General features: G+C 34.0%; 1 protein-coding gene, 1 long non-coding RNA gene and 1 other non-coding gene across 3 annotated transcripts; all 3 read right to left on the reverse strand.

Moving 5' to 3' along the window:
- Positions 1-8,863: 8,863 nt before the first annotated feature.
- On the reverse strand, positions 8,864-8,974 carry LOC145569723 (small nucleolar RNA R71). The gene has a single exon (XR_014096266.1). It is a non-coding gene; the product is annotated as a small nucleolar RNA R71 (small nucleolar RNA).
- A 6,998-nt stretch (positions 8,975-15,972) lies between these two features.
- LOC145566472 (uncharacterized) lies at positions 15,973-18,783 on the reverse strand. Its single transcript, XM_081625882.1, has 5 exons — positions 18,453-18,783; positions 18,075-18,146; positions 17,511-17,965; positions 16,379-16,747; positions 15,973-16,236 (listed from the first exon to the last, which is right to left on the reverse strand). The coding sequence occupies exons 1-5, from the start codon at positions 18,781-18,783 to the stop codon at positions 15,973-15,975; spliced, it is 1,491 nt and encodes a 496-aa protein (XP_081482008.1).
- Positions 18,784-20,276: 1,493 nt separating this feature from the next.
- LOC145568749 (uncharacterized) lies at positions 20,277-23,311 on the reverse strand. Its single transcript, XR_014095918.1, has 2 exons — positions 23,048-23,311; positions 20,277-20,776 (listed from the first exon to the last, which is right to left on the reverse strand). It is a non-coding gene; the product is annotated as an uncharacterized LOC145568749 (long non-coding RNA).
- Positions 23,312-23,703: the final 392 nt, after the last annotated feature.

The following is a 23,703-nucleotide window of genomic DNA, read 5'->3' on the forward strand; positions in this document are numbered from 1 at the left end:
GTACGGGTTATTTGGACGTTCAACTAATTTCTCCTTAGTTAGTTTTACTATATATAGATTTTCCTTTTATTTTTAGAAGAGGAGTAGATTTTTAGAGAGATAAGTTTATTTTGGGAAATTCTAGTTCTTAGATTTTAGAGAGAGAAACTCTTAGATTTGATTTGTTCTTCAACAATTGCTTCAATTTGGTGTGGATATTCCTTCAATTAATGAAAATTAGTGAGAATTTCTTCCTTAAATTCATTTCTATTACTTGCTTTGCTTTAGATTCATGGTACTTTGCTTGATTTACTTGAATTTAAGGTTGATAGTGTAATTAATTGGATTTTCTACTTGATTGAGTTTAAGATGATGATCATTGTGATTTCTTTGGTTTTGTTTTTCATTCTCACCATGTGTAGTGAGTAGATTCATTGCTAGGGATATGGTGAAGCATGCATAAATGATAGATCATAGCTCATTGGTGGATTTTAATTGATTTGATGTTGTGATTAAATTAGTTGATAGAATTGTGCATGTGTTTGATTTGTAAGGAGTGATCAACCTTGTTTTTCAAGCAAGACTAAATTGTAGTTCTCCAATGACACGACATATTGATTTGAAGATTACATTTATCGATTGAGCTTTATTTGTGATGTTCCTAGCTAGTCATTCGTAGAGACCCCTAGTTTGACGCCTGGAAAATATCCTATTGAGTCCTCTTGATTGAAATTGCTATTTTCCCTTGCAATGTTTGATCGATCAATCTCCCATTAATGAGTGCTATTTATGGCACTCTTAATGGGTATTTAGGTTGTTTTTACCTTCTTTTCATAGCTTTCTTTCTTAATAAATGCTTAGTTTTATGCATTTTCTCTTTATTTTCCTTTTCTCTCTTATTTTGTGTTTTTATGGTTTTCCTAGTGTTTTCTCCTTTATTTGCTCTCTTTTCGTGGTTGTAGGTATTGTACGAGGTCTGGGTCTGGATATTGGTGGTTTTCTAAGTTGGAAGATGCTTTTGGAGTAAGTTCATAGCATTGGGAAAGCTCAAGATGCAAGGAAGTGGATGCTCCAAGTTCTAGCTCTTGCGCTCTCAAGTCGTGCTCTCATGAAAGATGGTGTTGAACCCACCGTGGAGGCCCTTGGAAACTGCCACCCCAAAAATGTATAAATTAGAGCACACGAGACCCATTTACGAGCGCACGAAGCGGCGAAGAAGTCGAAGAAATCCAGAAGAGCGCGGGCCCACTGCCCAGCCGTGCGAGCGCGCAGCCCCTGTGCGCGAGCGCGCACCCTTGCCCGCGCGGGTGCTCCTCCCTGTTTTCCGGCTTCGCTCGATTTCGTTTCCTCGCCTCTTATAAATACCTTTTGACAACCGATTTTTGTAAGAGGTTTTAGCCATAATTTTAATCATAATTTTAGCTTAGTTGAGAGTTTCTCTCTCTAGTTTTAGGGTTAGTTTAGGAGTAGATTTAGAGAGAGAAAGTGAGGGATTTCATTGAGGATTTGAGAGATTAAAGATCCAAGGTGACAATTGTATTGAAGATCTCCATAATCAAATAATGAGGATTTCCAACTCTATCTCATTTAATTTCTTTGTTTAAATTCATGTTTGTTTGATTTGATTTTGATGTTTGATCTTGATTAGTGTAATTGTTCTTCATATTTTGTTGATTCTTGATTTCTTAGTTGTTTGTTGATTAGATGATGATTCTTGAGTAGTTGTTTGGCTATGGATTGGGTGAAACTTGTATGATTAATTGATTGTGATTAATTTAGGAATTGTGTTGATTGATTGTTGAGATTAAAGTTATTAATGAAAGTTTGCATGTGTGTAATTTGATTAGGCCTTGAGAATTATGCTATATTGCATTTTGATTTCTATTGAGACGACCAATTGATTTAGGAATTTCAATTATCGATTAATTTGGATTGTGTTTCTTCTAGTTTGTTATTCGTAGAGACATCTAGCTTTACAATTAGAAGATAGCTCTTTGATTCTAATTGGTAGCTCTTGTCATTAGTCTTCACATCCTTTGATTGGTGTGTTCTTCCCAAATTGTTGAAATTGTAATAATTACTTGTTGATCCCTATTCCCTAGTGTTTTATTTGTTTAGTTGTTTGTTTTGTTAGTTGTTAGTGTTACCTCTTCACCTTCGACTTCGACCTAGCTTAGGCTTACAATTGAGAGCGCTTGAACATAACCGTTCCTTTGGGTTCGACCCTTGACTTACCTCTATACTTGTATTTAGGTTTGTTAAGTGTTTATAAATTTTGTTTGTCGTAAGGAGGATTAGTCAACGACCTAGTTTTCCCCCTCGTCAAAATGGCGCCGTTGCCGGGGAACGGTGTCTATGTTTGAGTGTTTTTGATTGCTTGAGTCTAGGTATTTATATATACTTTTCTTTTATTTGATTTTTGCTTGTTTTGAAGAAAAAAAATGGCATGTCTCTCATTTCCTCAATATGACAGTGAGCCTTTTTGTGAATATTTCAATAGACTTGAGGGATTTCTTGATTGTAATTGTTGTAATCTTTGGGAGGCTTGTGAGATTTGTTATTTTGGTTTAAATGAGAAAACTATGGATGAAGTTGAATGCATGCATAATGGTGAATTTAGAGCATTGTCAACTGATGAAGCTTGGGATTTTTATGTTTGGTTTGCTTGATATGTCTATAATAGGGGTAATCATGTTTCTTATATTGATGTGCAATGTCTTGATTCTTCTAATGTTAGCATGAATTCCCATGATTTGTCACAAGATCCAATTAATGAACCTAGAACAAATGATTTCAACTCTATTTCCCCTTTTGTTCATGATGATGAGGTACATGCTCAAGTTGATGCTAATGGTGTGTTTCAATTTTCTTCATTATTTACCATGCCTTCTTGTGATGTTCTTCGTTCCCTTAATAACGAATCTCATGTGCTTGATTATGCCCCTACCCCCCAATGTGTATGCTCATGATTTTAATGTTGGTTCTTGCAATCTTAGTTGTACTCCTTATTTTGTTGAACCTCAATCTTCTACTCCTTTTGAATCTCTTGTTGATAATTTTGAATCTCAAATTAGGCGCATTGAGCTTGATAATGATCTTGGGCCTAGTAAGGAGTTGATTCTTAAATCTATGAGAAGTCAATTAGAGATAATGAAAAAGAATGAGGAGCCTCTTGAGGAAGGAAGGAAAAGGAAAGAGGAGCTAGAAAGCCAATTGTCATCATTAATGCTTGTTTGTGAAAGTTCTTATTTTAATATATGTGTTGAGGATGATGATGATGATTTTGAGCAACCAAGAGTGTGTGAGGATCCTATTAGTGAGCATAAGAGTGAAGGAAAGGGAGTTGAGAGTGATGATGATGAGGATGATTTTGTGAATCTAAACTCCCTTTCCTTTGTTGATTGTGATGAGTCTCAAGTGCATGATTATGATTCTTCTATCCATGAGTATTTGGACTCGTTTGAGGTTATGTCCAATAAGTTCTTTGAGAGTCAAATGAAAACCCATAGCCTTTTGAATGAGTTCATAGAGGATGCTTCATGGGAGAGAGATGAGTTTGAAATGAATTTACCTCCATTCATGCATGGCTTTGAGACTTTTGTCTTTAAGGATGTTGAGGGAATTGTTGTTCATGGTTGTAATGGAGGGGATTATTTAGTTTCTCTTCGAATTTGGATGTTTGAGGGAGAAGGAGATCATGAGTGCTCTTCTTTTGAGGATTGTATGATTGATTTTCATGCTCTTATTGGTGATTTGAGGCATAGTGGTGAGGAAGAGTTCATTTGTGAGACCATTGCCCCTATTCCCTCTTCTCATATCCCTTTTTCAAAGAAATTCAATCATATTCCCTACATTCCTATATCCCTCCCTTCCTATATCCCTCCCTTCCTTTGTTAATGAGCCTATCGGGGACCCCCTTGTCTATGATGATTTAGATGTCCCTCATTCGTCTTCTATTGAGGAAAAGGGTGATTTTGCCACCCAAAATCTTTTGAGGAGATTTTGCCTTATCCTTCTTTTTCTTTTTCTTCTTCTTCGTCTTCTTCTTCTTCTTCTTCTTCTTCTTCTTTTTCTTCTTCTTCTTATTTTGTTGAATTTGCTTTTGACTTTTCTTCCTTTTCTAGGCATCTCTCTCTTCATAGGTGTGCACTAAGCTTGTTGCACATCCTCTTCCCGTCATTTGCCTACCTTCTATCTTACGAAATGTGTAGTAGTGCATTTGACAAGCTCTTGTGATCGTTGCAATATTATTTACTAGAGCGGTCAAGCTTGGACCTTAAGCAAGCCTTTCTCGGGAAGTAACTCGTGTTTTATTGCTTTCATTTTATCTTCTTTTTAGAATAGATTTTCTCTCATGGAAATGTTTGTGTGCCTTTTTCTAGGTACATGACTTGATATACTTTGGTGCATTGGTTTGAATTAAGAATCAAGGAAGATTGACTCCTATTTTGCTAGCATATGGAAAACAAGATTCAATTTTAAAGGAACTTGGCTTTGAAAGGTTAAATTGGGTCATTTGTGGGTATTTACACCCACCTAACATCCGGTAATATCTTTCCTTGATGTTTCTCTAATGGTTGATGACTTGTTGGACGTGTGTTGGTTTGTTGGATTGATTTGTTCCTTTTCCCCTCTCATGGATTATTTGATTTATGTTTGATCATGTTGTCTCATTCAAGCTTAGGGGAGGAAATTCGATCATGTTTGGTGGGATGTTGATTCATATATGCCATGCACGATTGAACATGCATTTTCATGCTCTTTATTTTGGAAAAAAAAAAAACTCCAAAAAGATTTTTGTTTCCATCAAGGCAAATTTGCAATGTGTCTTTGTTTTATTCTTGCTTTGGACATAATACTTTTGGACTTTTACAGTTGAATGCTTTTCTTCTTAAATGGTAACGGTATGCACGGTTTTAGAGTATGTTTGGTTGATTCTAGGATAGAGTATGCTAAGGTAGTGTCTTTAGAACTTTTGGGACCTTGAAATCGGATTCTAATTGTTTGTGGTAAGATGGAGTTGCTCCCTTTTAAATTTGAAACTAATAGTGAGTTATTGCTACAATCATGTGAGGTTTTATTCTTTTCAAGCCTTCTACATATTTTACATGAGTAGCACATGGATCCTTGACTATTGTATGCTTTATGTAGAACTTGACTCTTGTCTCCCGAGATCGCGACCGAGCCATTTAGGAAGGACAAAGGTATCTTTTCGGGGTGGTGATTTTCCCTTTTCTAGGATAGTTTTCTATTTCTTTATTTTGGGTTTTCATTTGCCTACTTGCTAACCATTTGAACCATATACCTTCTTTTCAAGCCATACCTTTAGCTTTTGAGCCTTTTGTTTCATTCTTGTTTCCATTCTTGGTTTTTGTGAAGCAATTGATCATTATTGTTAGAGGTTGTGGTGGATTAGTTGACTATTGGTTCTTATAATGTATGTAAGTTTGCGTTGTAAATATCTTGTGAATAAAAGGCAAATGCCAAGTTGAAAAAGCAGTCCATAGGTAAAAGAGGCAAGGACAATGAAAATAAAGTGAAAAATTGAAAAAATTGAAAAAATGAGAAAAAGCAAAGCAAATTCAAATGCTTTGGCAAAAGTGAAAAAATGTGAAAAACGAAAAAGTACAAAAAATATTTTGATGTAAGTATATTTCTCCCTACTTTAAGCATTGAGGACAATGCTTCATTTTAGATTGGGGGGAAGCGTTCTTACGCTTTTCGTATATATGTTTGTGATTTTGGCTTTGAATAATCTTGGGGGTGTTGGTGTTTTTGTTTGGTGATTACTTGATTATGGTGTTGAGGATTGATCACCCTTTGCTTCACAATTTAGGTATACCACCAAATTTTAAATTTTAGCCTACCTTCACCTTTTTCGCCCTGACATTACAACCCTTTTCAAAACCTTTTGACCTTTGTGGTTGAGTCACAAGTCGGTGGAGGGAGATGTGAGTCAAGCCTATGGAGCGATGTGCATTACTCAAGATGTCGAGTAGCCCTAAATCTCTTTCTTTTTCGGTTCCTTCAAGGAATCATTGAGATGCTCACTAGAGGTGGAATCATTGAGAACATGGTAAGGTTGTTCGAGATGAAGGTGAATTGTGTCTTATTAGTTCTCTATGCTTAGCATATTTTATGTTTCAATCAACCTTGGATATCTTGAAATGTGCACTCCCTTATTTGTTTAGAAAGATTTTCATTCATGTGTGCTTGTTCATTTGCAAAAATCCATTCATGAACATTTGTTTTCTTTTCTTTTCCTTTGGTTTCTTTTTCATGCTTTGCCTTGTTTGTTTTATTTGAGAGAGTTGTGGGTTAACCTCTTAGGAAACCCTCACGAGACCTTACTCGTCCTCATTGGAGACTTTAGGGTTTTAAAGGCTTGTTGTACCTAAAAACAACCGTGATTCCTATGAAAGTGAGTTAGTGTATATTCTTGTCTCCTCTCTTTTTCGTTTGTTTGTTTGAATAAGCTCATCATTTTTCCCTTACTTGTTTTGGTTTTGCTTGAGGACGAGCAAAAGTTAAGATTGGGGGCATTTAATGGCACTCATTTGATGAGTATTTAGGTTATTTTTACCTTTTTTCATAGCTTTCTTTCTTAATAAATGCTTAGTTTTATGCATTTTCTCTTTATTTCCCTTTTCTCTCTTATTTTGTGTTTTTATGGTTTTCCTAGTGTTATCTCCTTTATTTGCCCTCTTTTCGTGGTTGTAGGTATTGTACGAGGTCTGGGTCTTGATATTGGTGGTTTTCTAAGTTGGAAGATGCTCTTGGAGTAAGCTCATAACATTATGAAAGCTCAAGATGCAAGGAAGTGGATGCTCCAAGTTCTAGCTCTTGCGCTCTCAAGCCGTGCTCTTATGAAAGATGGTGTTGAACCCATCGTGGAGGCCCTTGAAAACTGCCACCCCCAACATGTATCAAGTGGAACGCACGAGACCCATTTGTGAGCGCACGAAGCGCCAAGAAGTTGAAGAAACCCAGAAGAGCGCAGGCGCGCAACCCACGTGCGCGGGCGTGCTGCCCAGCCTCGCAGGCGCGCATGGTGCGTGCGCGGGCGCGATCCCTTGCCCGCGCGGGCACTCCTCCCTATTTTTCGACTTCTCTTGATTTTGTTTCCACGCCTCTTATAAATACCTTTTGACAACCGACTTTTGTAAGAGGTTTTAGATATAATTTTGACCATAATTTTAGCTTAGTTGAGAGTTTCTCTCTCTAGTTTTAGGATTAGTTTAGGAGTAGATTTAGAGAGAGAAAGTGAGAGATTTCATTGGGGATTTGAGAGATTGAAGATCCAAGGTGACAATTTTATTGAAGATCTCCATAATCAATCAATGAGGATTTCTAACTTTATCTCATTTAATTGCTTTGTTTAATTCATGTTTGTTAGATTTGATTTTGATGTTTAATCTTGATTAGTGTAATTGTTCTTCATATTTTATTGATTCTTGATTTCTTAGTTGTTTGTTGATTAGAAGATGATTCTTGAGTAGTTGTTTGGCTAGGGATTGGGTGAAAATTGTATGATTGATTTATTGTGATTAATTTGGGAATTGCGTTTATTGATTGTTGAGATGAAAGTTTGCATGTGTGTAATTTTATTAGGCCTTGAGAATTATGCTAGATAGGATTGTGATTTATATTGGTACGACCAATTGATTTAGGAATTTCAATTATCGATTGGTTTGGATTGTGATTCTTCTAGTTTGTTATTCGTAGAGACATCTACCTTAACAATTAGGAGATAGCTCTTTGATTCAAATTGGTAGCTCTTGTCATTAGTCTTCCTAAGTTGTTGCAATTGTCATGATTACTTGTTGAGCCACATTCCTTAGTGTTTTATTTGTTTGGTTGTTAGTTTTGTTAGTTGTTAGTGTTACCTTTTCACCTTCGACTTCGACCTAGCTTAGGCGCACAATTGATAGCGCTTGAACATAACCGTTCCTTTAGGTTCGACCCTTTACTTACCTCTATACTTGTATTTAGGTTTGTTAAGTGTTTACAAATTTTGTTTGGCTTAGGGAGAATTAGTCAACGACCTGGTTTTTCCTCTCCAATTAGCATTTCTATTGTGATTGTATGTGGATCCTAAGTCCGTAGTGCTTGTGATATTGATTTCCTGTACTTGATTAGTTGTTTAATTTTAGTTTACACCAAACCATTTCATTCTCTTCGAAGTAGCTTAACGAAAGATTATAGCATCTAACCCTCCATTCCAAGTGTTTCGACCTCTTAGCTTGCCATTATACTAGTATTTTGGTTAGTTGATTGATTACAAATTTTGTTTGACCATAGGAAAGATTAGTCAAGGCAACGACCTAGTTTTCCCCATGTCAAAATGGCGCCGTTGCCGGGGAATGGTTTAGTTATTTGTTATAATTGTTGAGTCTATTTCATCCTATTTGAAAAACACAAAAAAATTATCTTCTGATAGGCTACATTTGTAGCCGTGCTACTAATATTTTCTTTTGAGATTGTATGCATAGACGTTCCTCAAGTTATCCAAGACAAGAACAAGAACAAGTAAACATGGGAGAAAACCCAAGAGTGACATTGAAGGAATTGGGAATTGCTCCACCCGCGACTTCGGAAAATGATGTTAAGTTTGACCGGCGATGGTTACCTTGATAGAGAGGCGTCAATTTAGTGGTGCAAAGCATGAGAGTCCCCTTAATCACCTCAAGGAATTCGAGAAATACTGCAACACCATCAAATTGAGTGGGGTTTCTCAAGAATTTATCTGCCTTACGCTTTTCCCTTTCTCTCTCATTGGGCGTGCCTTGGAATGGTTAGACAAAGAGGTGAAGCCAAATTCCCTAAGAACTTGGGATGAGGTGACAAAAGAGTTACTATCTCGGTTCTATTCCCAAAAGAAGACAGCCGAGGAAAGAGCTCTCATGCAAAGTTTCAAGAAAAAATCCAATGAAAGTCTTTATGAAGCATGGGAAAGGTATAAGTAGTACCAAAGAGAGTGCCCGCACCATGGGATTCCAACCTATCAAATCATCCAAATCTTCTATGGCGGTCTAAGCCCTCAAGGGAAATCTTGCCTTGATGCGGGAGCCGGATGACCCATAATGAACAAGACGGAAGAGGAGGTGGTGGATATCATTGAAGATGTAGTGAGGCTTTACAAGGATTGGCAAGATGGTGAACGTGAACCAACAAGCAAGAGTGGTAATACAGTGTACTCGGTCGATCACCTCAATGCCATCAACAACTTATCCTCGCAAATCTCAAATTTAGGGAAGGAAATGACCTCCATCAAAGCCAAACTTTAGAGTCTTCATCTCAAGCACCTATTCTTCCCTCCCAAAATAAGGGGAGAGGTACATCTCCTAACTCTAATCCGCTTCCCTCTTCTAGCAACATGTTTAGTGGGTATTTGTTTTGTGATATATGTGGTTCATATGATCATGATGCTTCTAATTGCCCTCATGCTTTTTTGGATGGATGTGATTATTATGATAACAATGAGAATGAGCATGTGGATTATATGTCTAATAACAACAATGGACCTAGGTTTGATAATCAAAGGAATAATGGGAATAGGAACTATCATCATTAAGGGAACTTTGACAATTATAACCAAAATGGGGGTTATAGGAACCAAGGAAACCAAGGTTTCCGAGGCAACTATAACAACCAAGGTTATAGTGGCCAAAGTCAAGACCAAGGATATGGGAATCATAACCAAGGTTATGGTAACCACAATCAAAATTATGGCCAAAATCAAGGCTAAGGTAATTGGAGTAACCAAAATAGGGGAAATTTTCAAAATAATGCCCAAAGGGTCCCTCACCCGGTTTTACTCCAAAGGCCCAAGGCTAAGGTGATAACTCCTATGCTCAACCTTCTTCTTGTAGGGTTAGTTTAGAGGAAGTCATTGAATATCAAATCAAAGTGGTGAACATTTACATTTCGGCTAGTGGTAGGAAATGTAATGACATGATGCCTCATAGTAAAATGTTGGAGAATCAAATTTCTCAATTAGCCAATGTCTTGAAAAAGCATGCAAGCCCCTCTTCTTTACCCTCTCAAGGTTTAGATCCTAAGAGACCGATGAATGCTATTGGGACAAGGAGTGGTAGGATCCTTAAGAATGGTGTGCCTAGAAAGAGTGAGGCTAAGGAGAGTCCCAAGGAGGCTTTGATTGAGGATGAAGGACATAAAAGTCCTTTGAGTGAGGATGTAGGTGAGAAACCATTTGATAAAGAAAAAGAAAATTAAAGGAAGTTGTCAAACCCAAGCTCCCTTAGCCCCAAAAGTTCACGAGGCACAAATTGGATGAACAATTTGGCAAATTCATAGAGATTCTTAGGCAAATTAATCTTACCCTTTCATTTACCGATGTCATCGACCAAATGCCAAATTATGCAAAATTTGTTAAGGACATCTTGAGTGGAAAAAGGACTTGTGATGTGGCGGAAATGGTTAGCTTCACCAAGAATTGTAGTGCAATCATTATGAACAAGATGCTACCTAAGTTGAAGGACCATGAAAAAACTTTTCTATCTCTTGTGCAATCTATAAGATGCAAATTGATAATGCCTTGTGTGACTTAGGAGCTAGTTGTAATACCCTTGAAATTTCCTTCTTTTAAAATACACTTTTTTTTCTCTAAATAAAACTCTTTTAAAAAAATATCCAAAATATTACCGCCACCGTGATAACAGCTAAGACTATTTCAAAGTCACACAGCGGAAGTCTAAATTAAAAACCAACTTTCAAAACAAAACTTGAGTTCACAACCTAAAACCAAAATGGAAATAAATAAACAAGAAGTTGGAACCAATCCAAACATGACCCTTCCGTAATCAGTAATTTATAAGATAAAAATTAGGTAAGTATAACAAGTAACACTCGGCACTCATTCCCATAATGGTCTTCATGCTTCAAGAACCTGTCGCTTCCCCTTTATTTCAACCCTCTACTCACCATATAAATGGGTCATAGTAGGGCCAACCAAAGAAAAGCCAAACACAAACACAAAAGTATGAATCAGTAAAAGCTGAGTACATATGCACCACACTAACATGAAAAACCTATCATCAATAAATAATTAAAAAATGCTTGCCATATAATCACAAGTCAACTTACCTTTGACTCATAACTAGCAATATTAGTTATTAAATAATAGCTTTGGATTACGCATCGAACGGGTTTCCTTCCTTAAAAATAGCCCATTAAAAATATGGAGCTTCTAATCAGGGAGCTACCCCAACTGGCGCCTACTATGTCACACTTGGTGACGGAATTCCAGCGCATAAATAATAAAAGAAAGTATAGCATCCTGCACCCCTATAGAAGCTATGGTTAAATAATAAAACCCCATAACTCCCCCCATATGTTCATACTCAAGGTATATACGTTCTAAGAGTTTTGGTGGGTATCCTTTTACACTTTACGTGATTTAGCAATTTAACATGCGATGACTCCAACCAATCAATCAAGAATAAACATAACAACATTCAATACATACTTTCAATTCATTCTTGAATTAATTAGTGAGCACATACTATTTATTTTAATTAAGGTTCCTTGCCTAGTTTTATGCACAAAATTGCACGATTACTAACTTGGTGCGTAGAATGCATTAAAAAACTTTCTTGACTCAATCTCAACTTACTTGAGTGAGTGAATAAATAAACTAACTTCCTTGACTCAACACCAATAATAAATGGGTGAGAATAATATTCGTGAAACATGTTCAATAATTCTAGTTATAGCTCTTTTAATCATATATAAGCCTTGCTTATTAATTTCATGCTTTCTTGATACTTGAAAATAAAACATACTTCCACAATTCACATATATTCAACTTGTATCATGCTTCAAATATCATATTCACATGCTTACATAGTAATTTATGTTCAACCAACATCAATTTCAAGCATATAATCAACCAAATAAGGTACTAATTCATCACTTCGATCATAATTTACAATCCTAACATGATATTACGCATACACAAATATTCTTGTGCACATACGTACCTTGAATATCGCCTTAAATCGGCCACATTTTCTAGAAATCACTTAGCTCGAAACTTCCTATAATTAAAAATACGTAACTATAATTAATCCACTATTCTCATAAATTTCCAGCAACTATAATACTCTTTAAACCTTACTAATCAACCAAATCTAATGATGTAAAAGCCATGAAACCTTTTCTTTAATTAGGTACTTCAAATCCTTTCAAAAAGATTTAGTTTTCATGACTTAAATTAAATTCTAGCATACTTATTTAATATAAAACATCACTTTTAGACTAGGAAATCATATTTAAATCATTAAAACCTTTTCCCGTTTATGGGTAATCAAACCCAAACTCAAAAATTAAAGAGTAGTGTGTACAATTAAATTCCAGCATTAAATTGAGGCTTTAAATTCATCAAAACACATGTCTAAACCATAAATTAAAAAATAACAACAATTTAGCATCAATCCCTAACCAATTATACAAAATCCCCAAATTCTAGGGTTCATAATTTGGGGTTCTTGATTAAATAGAAATCTGATATGTATACACTACTACAAATAAATTCTATGGCAACACTCCAAAGTTGTTGCACTACATTTGAAAAGTGTTGCCTTATTGTTTATGCAACACTTTTTAAAGTGCTACTTAAAATCTTGTTGCATTATCCTAATGCAACGTTTATTTTAAATAATGCAACGTTTATTTAAAATAATGCAACAATATATTATAAAAAGTGTTTCTTCCAATTTCCAAAGGCAACACTTATTTTAAAACCAAATGCAACACTTTGTTTCATTATGTGCAACAATTATTTCTCTAAGATGCCAAATATTGCAACACTTTTTCTTTCATAATGCAACAATTATTCTATTTCCTCAACATTAAACTTTATGCAAAGGCAACACTTTTTTTTTAATTAATTTTTGAATTCTTAAGAAAAAGTTTGGATTTTTTTTTTTTTTAAACATAAACATCAATTTCATTCATTTCAAATAAAATTATAACCAACATAATTTAAGTTTCATTATACACTAAAAAGGCACTCAATAGTCCATACATATATATCAAGTGATATAATAACAAGCTGCATTTCCGAAAAGTTAAAGTATCTTTGAAGCAAGTATATCAATCCAAAATACTTGTTTTGTTACATTAATCTTCATTAAGAGCCAGAACTACAATAAAGTCTATAATATATAGCAAAAGTAAATAACTCCTATTTTATCCCCTCAATTAAACATGTCATCATTGCATACACTTCTGTTACATCAAACAACATATATATTTAGTTAGTATAATCAATAAATTAAATAAAATTCATTGATACCAAAATAATTATCAAACTCCCTAGCTAGGAAATGAATAAAAAGGTGTATATATATAGTCATTCACCACCACATATTTGAATCATAAGTTTAACATGTTTTTATAATTTTCATAAATAATAGAGTCTGACTTTAATAAGTTGGTAAATGAAGTAAGATCAAAAGAAAAAATCAAAAGAGTGATAGCTCTCATAGCACTTAAGACTTATTTACCATAGAAGAACAAACATATGCCAAAAAATAACAAAAAGCTAATATTTACACACTGCTGATGAAAAAATTTATACCATAAAAAGTTAATTGTCATAAAAAACTGAATAGTAATAAAAAAAAATTAATGTTAATAAAAAAAAAATGATTATTGTCTACTATGACTTTAATTCAAATAATCATTGAAATATTATTAAAATTTTGCTATTAAAAAGTATTATAGTTAAACATACCTCATGACAAGTATTGTCTTGCTACATCCGGAGGAAGTTTTCCCACAATCTTTCGCATCACTTCCTCAAATATGCTTTCTCTCTTATTATCGAGCTCTCTTTGCATGTCTCCCAACTCTGCCTTTTTGCTTAAATGATCTTCTTCTAACTCCTTTCTCATATCATTTAACTTTGATCTCTTCTAACTCCTTTCTCATATTATTTAACTTTGCCATCTCATTTTCTATATCCTTTTGAACATCTTCAATAACACTAGCTTTAAGTGATTCCATAAATTCCCCGGGTACTACATACGCGGTATCACTTTGAGTTACTTTCTGTAACTTCTTATTGGTAATACCCCTACCATATATCCTACGATGCCCATTAGATTCTTTGCCCATGGTAGCTAAAAATGCATCGGTAGACCCACTTCCATCTTCAGGAGGAACATATCTTTTCATAGCTTCTTTGCCCATAATAGCTAAAAAAGTGTAAATTATATTATTACTCAGTAGAAAAAATGTAAAAGCTTAACAAAGAGTGTATATTGAAAATAAAACACACCAGCACATACTCCCACATTTTATCTTTATTGGGAACTTTAGCCCAAGATTTGAAAGTTAATGGTGCATATGAATAGTCACGAGCTATTGTACCCAAAAAGCGAGAAAATTCACTAACAATATCATCTTCTTCTGGCCCAATAGGCTGTCCAAGATCATTTAAAATAATAACTTTGTGTTTCTCAAAAGGTCGTGTATGCACACGATGCATCATTGTAGGTCCTCTTTTCTTAACTTCTGGATTGGCTACGTTGTATGTAAAGACTCCATCATTGAAATATTATAAAACATATAATAGAAATTAAAAAAGTAAAACTATTCCAAAAATTAAAATTAATAACTTTATATAATATTGAACTTTACCCTCTATCTCTAAATCTCCAGCGTCTAATTCCACGTTCTCACTTTCTTTCTCACTTTCAATGAGGTCATCATCAAATCCAAGTAATTGCTCGTTGTCGCTATCATCAGCAACATGTTTGTTGTCACTGTTATCATCTGCCTCATAGTTATATTGAATGTTATCAAACATGTAATCTTCTCCATGATCAATAGTCCCAATTTCATGATTATCTACAGCTGCATAATAGACAATCAGAAATAGTTATAATATTGAAATAGATAGATAATGCACTTTAACAAAATGTAGACTATGTACACCTTGTATCTGATTACTAATATCAAGATGTTTACGCTTTTGTCCACCCAATTTTTCTTGTCTTGAAAGAGGTGGCTGTTGAACTACATGACTTTTTTTTGGTGGCTGTTTTTTCTGTAAGATGGCTTTTGCTAATGTCAAAGGTGTACTTCCTTGTTTCTTTAGAGTAACATTTTCATTATAAAGTTGACTATCTTGGTCGTGTTGCATCCTTGATGATAAAAAGTTTTAAAATTACATCCTCGTTGCTTTTTGTTCATTGCATAATTTTGCATAGATCCCGGTGGAATAAAGCGCAATTGACTCCCACGATAATAGCCTCGAGTTATCTGAAAATATTATGCAAACATTCGATCTTATTAAAGTGAATCATTATGAAATATATAACTCCAAACAAAAAAAATCAATCATGATAATGAAGTATGTTAGATGAAATAACTTAATAAAGGGTACAAATTAAATAACCTTTCGAAAAGTTCCGACACTTGCATCTTCTTCATCATTAGCTTCATCATTATCAGGATAATACTCAAGATCTCTACCATTAATATTTCTCTGATTGTTGGAAGTCACTTTCTCTTTGTTTTTTGCCCAACCTTTTTTTTTGCTATCCACAAGGTTTGTCAAAGACTTGGAAATTTCCTTTATACATGATTGTTGTAACCTTAATTTGTTCTCTTGAATTCGCAGCATTCTCATTCTTTCGTACTCACTACATGATTCTCCAGATTCTTCTATCCTTGTTTCGCCCATGTATAACCTATACACCTCAATGAAAAGTTAGATCATAATTTAAATACAAATTTAAAATAATAACAGTAAACAAATCATTAATTTTATTTCTTACAGTTCACAATATACATACATACATATATACATATATATATATATATATATATATATATATATATATATATATATATATATATATATATATATATATATATATATTTGAATAATACTTTCTTAAAAAAGGTTACAGTGACTAAATAAACATGTCATAAGTTCTTACAACAAATTTAGACTACAACCTATTGAAAACATATAACACATTCAGTATTGTAAAATTTCAAATTTTCATCTACTTCCATCCAATCCCACAAAGTGTCATCATAATCAGAGTCATCTTCACTTTGACCACTCACTTTATCACCCAAAGTTATACTTACATCAATCGCTGTAGGAGAAATGTCTTCTCTAGCCCAACCAATGTTTGCATCATCAACTTTGGCTATAAAAGAGTTCACGTCAGTTGCATTGTACATCACCATCTGGCAGGCCTTGTACATCACCATCTGGCAGATAAAAGACTTGGTGTACTTGAGACGGCATGACATAAGGATCATTCGAAGAGTAAAACTTATTCACATTAACACAAGTAAGCCCACACTTTCTGTCTTTTTCCACTTGATACCACTCACATTTAAATAAAACTACCTTAAACTTGGACCAATAATCTAGTTCAATAATTTCTAATATTGCACCATAATAGATAACCTCTCCTACAACAGGATTTAAATCTCTAGAGCTTGCAAAACTAAGAGTTAAGGCTGCTAAAGTAACTCCACTATTCTGTGTCTTACATCTAGCATCTCGTGATTTAGTGTAAAAATTATAACCATTAACATAATATCCATTATATCTCTTTGCCGTAGGACTAGGTCCTTTAGCTAACCAGAAATTATGATCAGGAACATTGTCATTGATTGCCTTTTCTTTTAACCAATTCGCAAAATCATGACTATGTTGTTGTGCACGAGCCCATCTATTTCCTTTCTGCTCACTATAATATAGACCTGATGCTCTCTGCATTAGTTTGCATCAAAATAAAGACAAATAAATTTTTTTGTTAAAATATTAAAAAAGGAAAAAAAAAAAAAAATTTCCAGGTTTAAATAAATTACTTGATATAGTGATCAACTTCGTCACATTCAGAATTAAACAAAGCATATCGATGAGCTTGTTCACTTGATGCCATATTTAAAGTGAACAATTTACCTTTTTCTTCTCTTCTTCCCTCCTAAGGGATGGCCAACATTCACAAAAACAACATTTTCTAAATCATTTTCATCTCAGACATTGCATCAACGTGCCTATTAAGTCTAGTTTTAACATCATCCCTTATGTAAAGAGAGACAAAATTCATACACTCTTCTACCAAATAACCTTTTGTAATGGATGCTTCTGGGTGACACTTATTACATACATAAGACTTCAGTTTTAAAAGATATCTTTCAATGAAATACATGATTTGGCCATGAACAGGCCCCCCAAGTTTGATTTGCTTCACTAAGTGAATAGGTAAGTGTACCATAATGTCAAAAAAGCAAGGCAAGAAAATTCTTTCAAGCTCGCACAATATTGTGATTATCTCAGACTCCAAGTTATCAAGGTCTTCACGATTAATAACCTTACTATTCACATTTCAAAAGAATGCACTTAAATTGATTAAAGGTATTGCAACATGCTTAGGAAGTGTTTAACCCATAGTAAGTTGAAGCAAGTAATGCAACATAATATGAGCATCATGACTTTTGTAGCCTGCTATTTTTCTTTCTTTCAATTTTACACATCGAGCGATATTTGAGGAGCACCCATATGGCAGCTTGGCTTCTTTCAAGACACGACAAAATGTATCTTTTTCATCTTTAGTCAAAGAAAAGCATGCCTTTTGTATAAATGCAATCTTTCCATCATTAGAAAGTCGAGGTTGAAGATCTTCTTTTATGCCTAAATGCAAGAGGTCAAGTCTAGCTTTAGTATGATCTCTAGACTTTCTAGGAATATCCAATAAAGTCCCAATTAAATTATCACATACATTTTTCTTAATATGCATAACATCTAAATTATGAGGACATGCATTATATTTCCAATATGGCAAATCGAAGAATATTGGAATTTTTTTCCAAGGAGACTTTGGATCATTTATTTTCTTTTGTGTCTTTCCAAAGGCATTCACAAATCCAGATAAATCATTGTAGGCCTCTACCCCTATCATGGATTTGGGAGCAAGCCTTTCTTCGACTTTACCATTAAAGAAACTTTTATTACGTCTCCATGCATGGGTGATCGACTTTTAAAAATCTACAATGATGCATATAACACATTTTGTTATTGCCATACAAATACTCACCATCAGTTTCATAGTTGCACATGGGACATGCATATTTTCTCTTAGTTTTCCACCCATACAACATTGAATATCCTGGAAAATCACTTATAGTCCACATCAAACATGTATGCAATTTAAATGTTTCATTTCTATACTTGTCATACGTCTCTAGCCTAATACTCCATAGATCTTTCAACCTCCTCAATCAATGGCTGTAAATATATATCAATATTGTTATCAGGTGAATCATGACCCGGTATCAACAATGATAACATGAAGTAATCTTGTTTCATAAACATCCACGGCGGCAAATTATAGTTCACTAACACCACAGGCTATGTGCTATGGGATATGCTCATTGTTTTGAAAGGATTAAATCCATCAATAGATAATCCCAACCTCGGTCTTGGGAAAAAAATGGGTACAAAGAATCGAACTCTTCCCAAGCTTGGCCATCAGCAGGATGTCTCAGCTTTTCGTCCTTAAGACGTCCATCAGAATGCCATGTCCTATATTTTGCAATTTCAGAACACATAAATAGCCTTTGAAGCATGGGTTTTGACAGAAAATGCCACAACACCTTTGCTGGAACACGTGTCTTTTTTTTTGAAGACCCAATTGTATTCCCTTCATTATCACACAATTTCCACTTAGAGGTACGACAAAACTGGACATTCTTCAAGGTGCTCATGCTCTTTCCAATACAAAATGCAATGATTGGGACAAGCATTTATTTTTTGATGACCAAACCCCAAATCCTTCACAATTTTCTAGCATCATTAAAGTTTTTAGGGACCTTTGCTTCAGGTCATCTCTTTGATAAATTGTAAGAGATCGTCGATGGCTACATTACTTACTCCATGAAGAGTCTTGTAAAGAAAAACCCTAATGATAAATGACAATCTAGAAAAATTCTTGCAACTTGGATACAACTCTTGTTTTCCTTCTTCTACCAAGTTATAAAACTTTTTCGCATCATCATTCAGACCTTGTTTTCTACTGTTTTCATGATCCTCTCTGAATCGATCATTCAATAATTCATTCAAATCATCATACATGTTTAATTGGTCATCATCTTCATTATTTTCTTCAACAAAATTGAAGGGCTCCTCTCCATGAAAACTCCAGACATAGTAATTTTCAACAAACCCATCTCCTTTAAGATGATTATAAACATCATTCCTCCGATACCAATAACGATTTTTACACCTTTTGCACAGACATCGTATCTGACCCCTATTAGCTACCTTAGAAAATGATGCATTAAGAAATTTAATAACCCCATTTTTGTACTCAGATAAACGTCTAGGTAAATACATCAAGCTTCTATCTTCCTCCATTTATTTTATATTCTGAAATTATATTACAAAGTCCTCTAAATTAATATACTAACTACTGACCTAAGGAAAAGTAGGTCGTTATCTAATCTTCCGTAGAGCCAAACTAATTTATAAACACTCGACCAACCTAATACGAGTATATGGTAAGTCAAGGGTCGAACCCAAGGGAATGAGTAGGCGCAAGCTATAGCCTAGGTCAAGCTACTTCGAAGATTGAAGAAAGATATGGTTGGTAACTAAGGTATCGAGAAAGCTAGATAAATCGAGAAATTCAATATACTAAACACTAGGGATATAGGTTCCACATGCAAGCTCAATGATTATGCTAATTGAAGGATCACTCAATCAATTCAAACATTGCAAAGGACAAACAATAGTTGCAATAAAAGGAATTCAAGAGCTATCTCCTATAAGCCAGGCTAGGGTTCACTACGAATGACTAACTAGGAAAACAACAATCAAATTCAGTCAATTAAAGCAATTCTCAAATCAAGGGTTCATGTCATTGAAATTTGCAATGCAATCTAGATTAATCTTATAAGTTGATCATTCTTAGTCTAATTAATCACATGCACAACCATATCAACCAATTTAATTGCAACAATTCAATCAATCAAGGATCATCAACTAGCAAAAATCATCAATGTAGTATGCTTCTCCTTCTCCCTAGCAACTAATCTAATCTACTCACTAATCATGATGAAAATGAAGAACAAAACAAATTCAATCAAAATCATATTCATTTCAAGTTTAATCAAGAAGGAATTTAATCACTTAACAAATTCTAAAGCAAAGAAAGAAATTCAAATCAAACATTCAAAAATTAAAGGAAATTGCAATAAAAGTAAATTCAAAGGAAAGAAATCTCACAAACTTTCATTGATGAAAAGAAGAAATCCAAGATCAAGTTGAAATCAAAAGATCAAATTCAAGTACAATAAAGTAATCTTAAGCTTCTCTATCTACTTTCCCTCTCTACTAAATATGGAAAAATAAGTGTCAAGTACAAATTAAGTCATCTCCACTAAAAAGGAAAAGTTTAAGGGTATAAATAGAAGAAACGAGCGAAGGGGGCGGGGCGCATGGTGCGCGCGCGCACCCTGCTCGGTGCTCGTGGCCTTGCCTCCTTCGCTTGCTCAATCAATCTCCGCGCTCCCGAGCATTCCTATCATTGGTGCACTCGAGGCAATGCTCGTGAGAAGGGAAGCTCCTTTATCTTCCAAGCATTTGAATGCCTCAAGCCAAAGCATAACTTCCAAGGCCCTCGAGCTCGCGGAGCTAGCTTGAATTGCTTTTTCGGAATCCCGAACTTTGCTCTATCAACTTTCTTGAATGCCCTCGAGCTTTCTCCTTGGTGATCATACCTCGGAAAACTCAACACACCTACAAAACAAATCAAGGAAACAAAGAATCAAGAGGAATAGTCGAGAAATGAACAAAATGACAAGAAAACCATTAAAAGCATGCATTTCTCTGAACTTACACACAAACACGCAGAGCAAGCATTATTATGTAAAAACACGGCAAAAATGACTAAAAATAAGAATAAAACTATAAAGAAAACCTAGCCTAATAGTGCCATAAATGACACTCATCAACTACATGTATACATTACATAAGAAACAAAATTTTAAGATAATGTGTCCATGATAGGAGACTAAGCTTTTTTTCTATTGGTTACCCGTTACAGATACATATACAATAAACAATAAAGTAAGAGGAGCTATTATATGAAATATGCACTCAAAAGTCACAAACATATTGTAGCATATGAATATCAACTATCTTAATTATTTTTATGTACTTAAAAAAAGTCAATAGTTCATTAGAGCATAAGCAGGTAATAAAGGAGAAAGAAATAAGCCCAACAGCAACAACTATTAAAATTGATATTATTTCTCCTGTATACGATTAAATAATTATAATATCAATGAATAATCCAACAAATTAACATTGAAAATAATGTTACTCTCATTCTAATAGTGAAATTAAGAAAAATCCAACTAAATACCCCTCATTCTACCTGTTACACATGGTAAACAACTTTCAATATAATTAAAGGTACAATTTTCAATAGACAGTTAGAACTTTGTTTCCCCAAGAAAATAGTGAACAAAAAAAATGAAGATAGGAGAAATTAATAAATGAGGGTATGACACAAATCTAACAATAAGTACTTTTAAAAAAAATCAATAGACTAGTAGAATTAGTATTTTAATCATGATTGATGGATACACTATACTCGTGTATTGGTTTTGTATTAATTTATATAATCCCTCACTAACCCCAAACTCAATCAATTATATTATTAATACTTGCTAATTAATACTTGTCATTATCTTACACAAGCTACTTAATTTTCAATTTGCTGCCCTGCATTCCTAGTATACTTAATGAAATTTATCTTTTACATACTAATGGAAATTTAAGAGTGCATTTTTATGACAAACATTAAGCCAACAAATTTTATAATTAAACAAGCATTTTCTGCACATTCATTACAAAGAATTTAAGCAATCTCATTACCAACAAAAACAATCAAAATAAACTACTCGTATGAAAAATAAATTGTAGTAGTATTAAAGCAAAGTAATAAAAAAACTGCCACCCCAATGACTAATTAGATTCATTTTACCCTTGTTTTCATGACTCCTTTTACACTGACCTATTCATGTGCCCTTTACAATGTGTCACGCCACTTAATACTAACAGACACATACATGAAACAAAAAGTTCCATGTGTAAATAAATACTACAATCTCTCTCTCTCTTTTTTTTTTTTTTTTTTTTTTTTTTTTTTTTTTTTTTTTTTTTTAATTAAAGCCTCAAAGGGAACTCAACTATCATTAATCTATTGCAAATCATAAAACAAAGAAGTACTTTTACAGGGAAGTTCTCAAGCCACACTCACATACCAAACTCTCAAGTCAACTCATGAGAAATAACATGAGCAACCTGATTACTCTCACGTCTAACCAAAGCCCAAGAAATACTACTTAAAACATTGGCAAGCTGAAAAATATCTTTAGAAGTAAATGAAAGGAACTAAGACCATCCTCCTTGCTATTGATGGCACAATGATAGACTCACTGTCAATTCTCTGTATCACATCTTGCAGCCCCATCTCCTATGCCATAATCATGCCCATAAGAACAGCCTTCGCCTCTACAAACTTTATATAACCCTACAAACTTCTCACTCACACACCAATGAGAATCTATCCTTCTTTATATTCGTGGCCATCGGATTTTAAACAAAAAAAATCTCAAATTATACTAGCATCTCAGTGCTAGTTCCCCCCAAACCCCTTCAATGCTTCTCATCTCCTTCAATTCCTTCACCACTTTGCAAGAACCACTCCACTCCACCCAACGAGGCACACACACAAACCTAGCCACCCCCCTGCACACATAATTAATTACTATGCAACATTTTGTGCAAACTTGATCATTACAAGTATAGTATTTTAATAGACCCCCAATTCTTTATACAGAACAAACATAAAGGTGTTAGGATTTAATTTTACTAAAATTAAAAAAAAAAATTCCAATTACACAAGCATATAACTATTTTAATAAAATATAGTACATATTCAACTTGTTAAACCAAGAGAAATTGGTCTTTCAATTTTAATTAAAAAGCATAGAAAAATACCTTGCAATTCGTTCGGTAGATATCAATCCTTCGAAAAGAGGATATTCAAGCTCTAAGCAACAACTTCAATCAGCAAATTAATGGTAAAAATTAGATGAAAATTTAAAGAAGAACGAAAATTTAGTGAAAAGAAAGTCTATGACTAAAATTTGAGGTAGATCTAAGAGAATTTGAGGAAAGAGAAACAAGGTAGATGTTAATTTTTTTTTTTTTTTTCTTTTGGAGAAATAACGCTTATGAATGTTCTGGAGATAGATAAAAGCTAAAGTTTCAATTATTTTTATATTTTATTTTAGTTAGGTTAGTACTAAGTAGGCAGGTGTGAGTTTTGTCAAAAATTTAGAAAGCCCGCCTACTTTTTTTTTATTTGGCCGAAATTCCTGCTTTAGTTATAAGGTTTTTGGAATTCATATTATAAATATGTAACACCTTAAAAATGTTGCAATGAAGTGTTGCTTATTTTACCCACTCAATGCAACACTTACAATAAAACGTTGCTTTTTATAAAAAAAACAAGCAACACTGTTGTAAAAATGTTGCATTATATACAAATATATACAACACTTTAACCTACAGTGTTGCAATAGAAATCAAGTTGAGCAAATATGCAACATTAAATTAAATTGTTTCTTGCATTAGCCTTGTTATGTAGTACT

This window comes from Chenopodium album, chromosome 11 (assembly GCF_948465745.1).
Source record: "Chenopodium album chromosome 11, dcCheAlbu1.1, whole genome shotgun sequence".
Taxonomy (NCBI): Eukaryota; Viridiplantae; Streptophyta; class Magnoliopsida; order Caryophyllales; family Amaranthaceae; genus Chenopodium; species Chenopodium album.

Excerpts from the sequence above, each read along its gene's own strand:
- LOC145566472 (XM_081625882.1), bottom strand. The coding sequence starts at position 18,783 with ATGCTTGTCCCAATCATTGCATTTTGTATTGGAAAGAGCATGAGCACC. Across the intron at positions 18,147-18,452 it reads ATTTTTTTCCCAAGACCGAG|GATATTCAATGTTGTATGGG; the intron begins GTTGGGATTATC and ends GTGATTTTCCAG. Across the intron at positions 16,237-16,378 it reads ATTATTGGTCCAAGTTTAAG|ATGGTGATGTACAAGGCCTG; the intron begins GTAGTTTTATTT and ends TTTATCTGCCAG.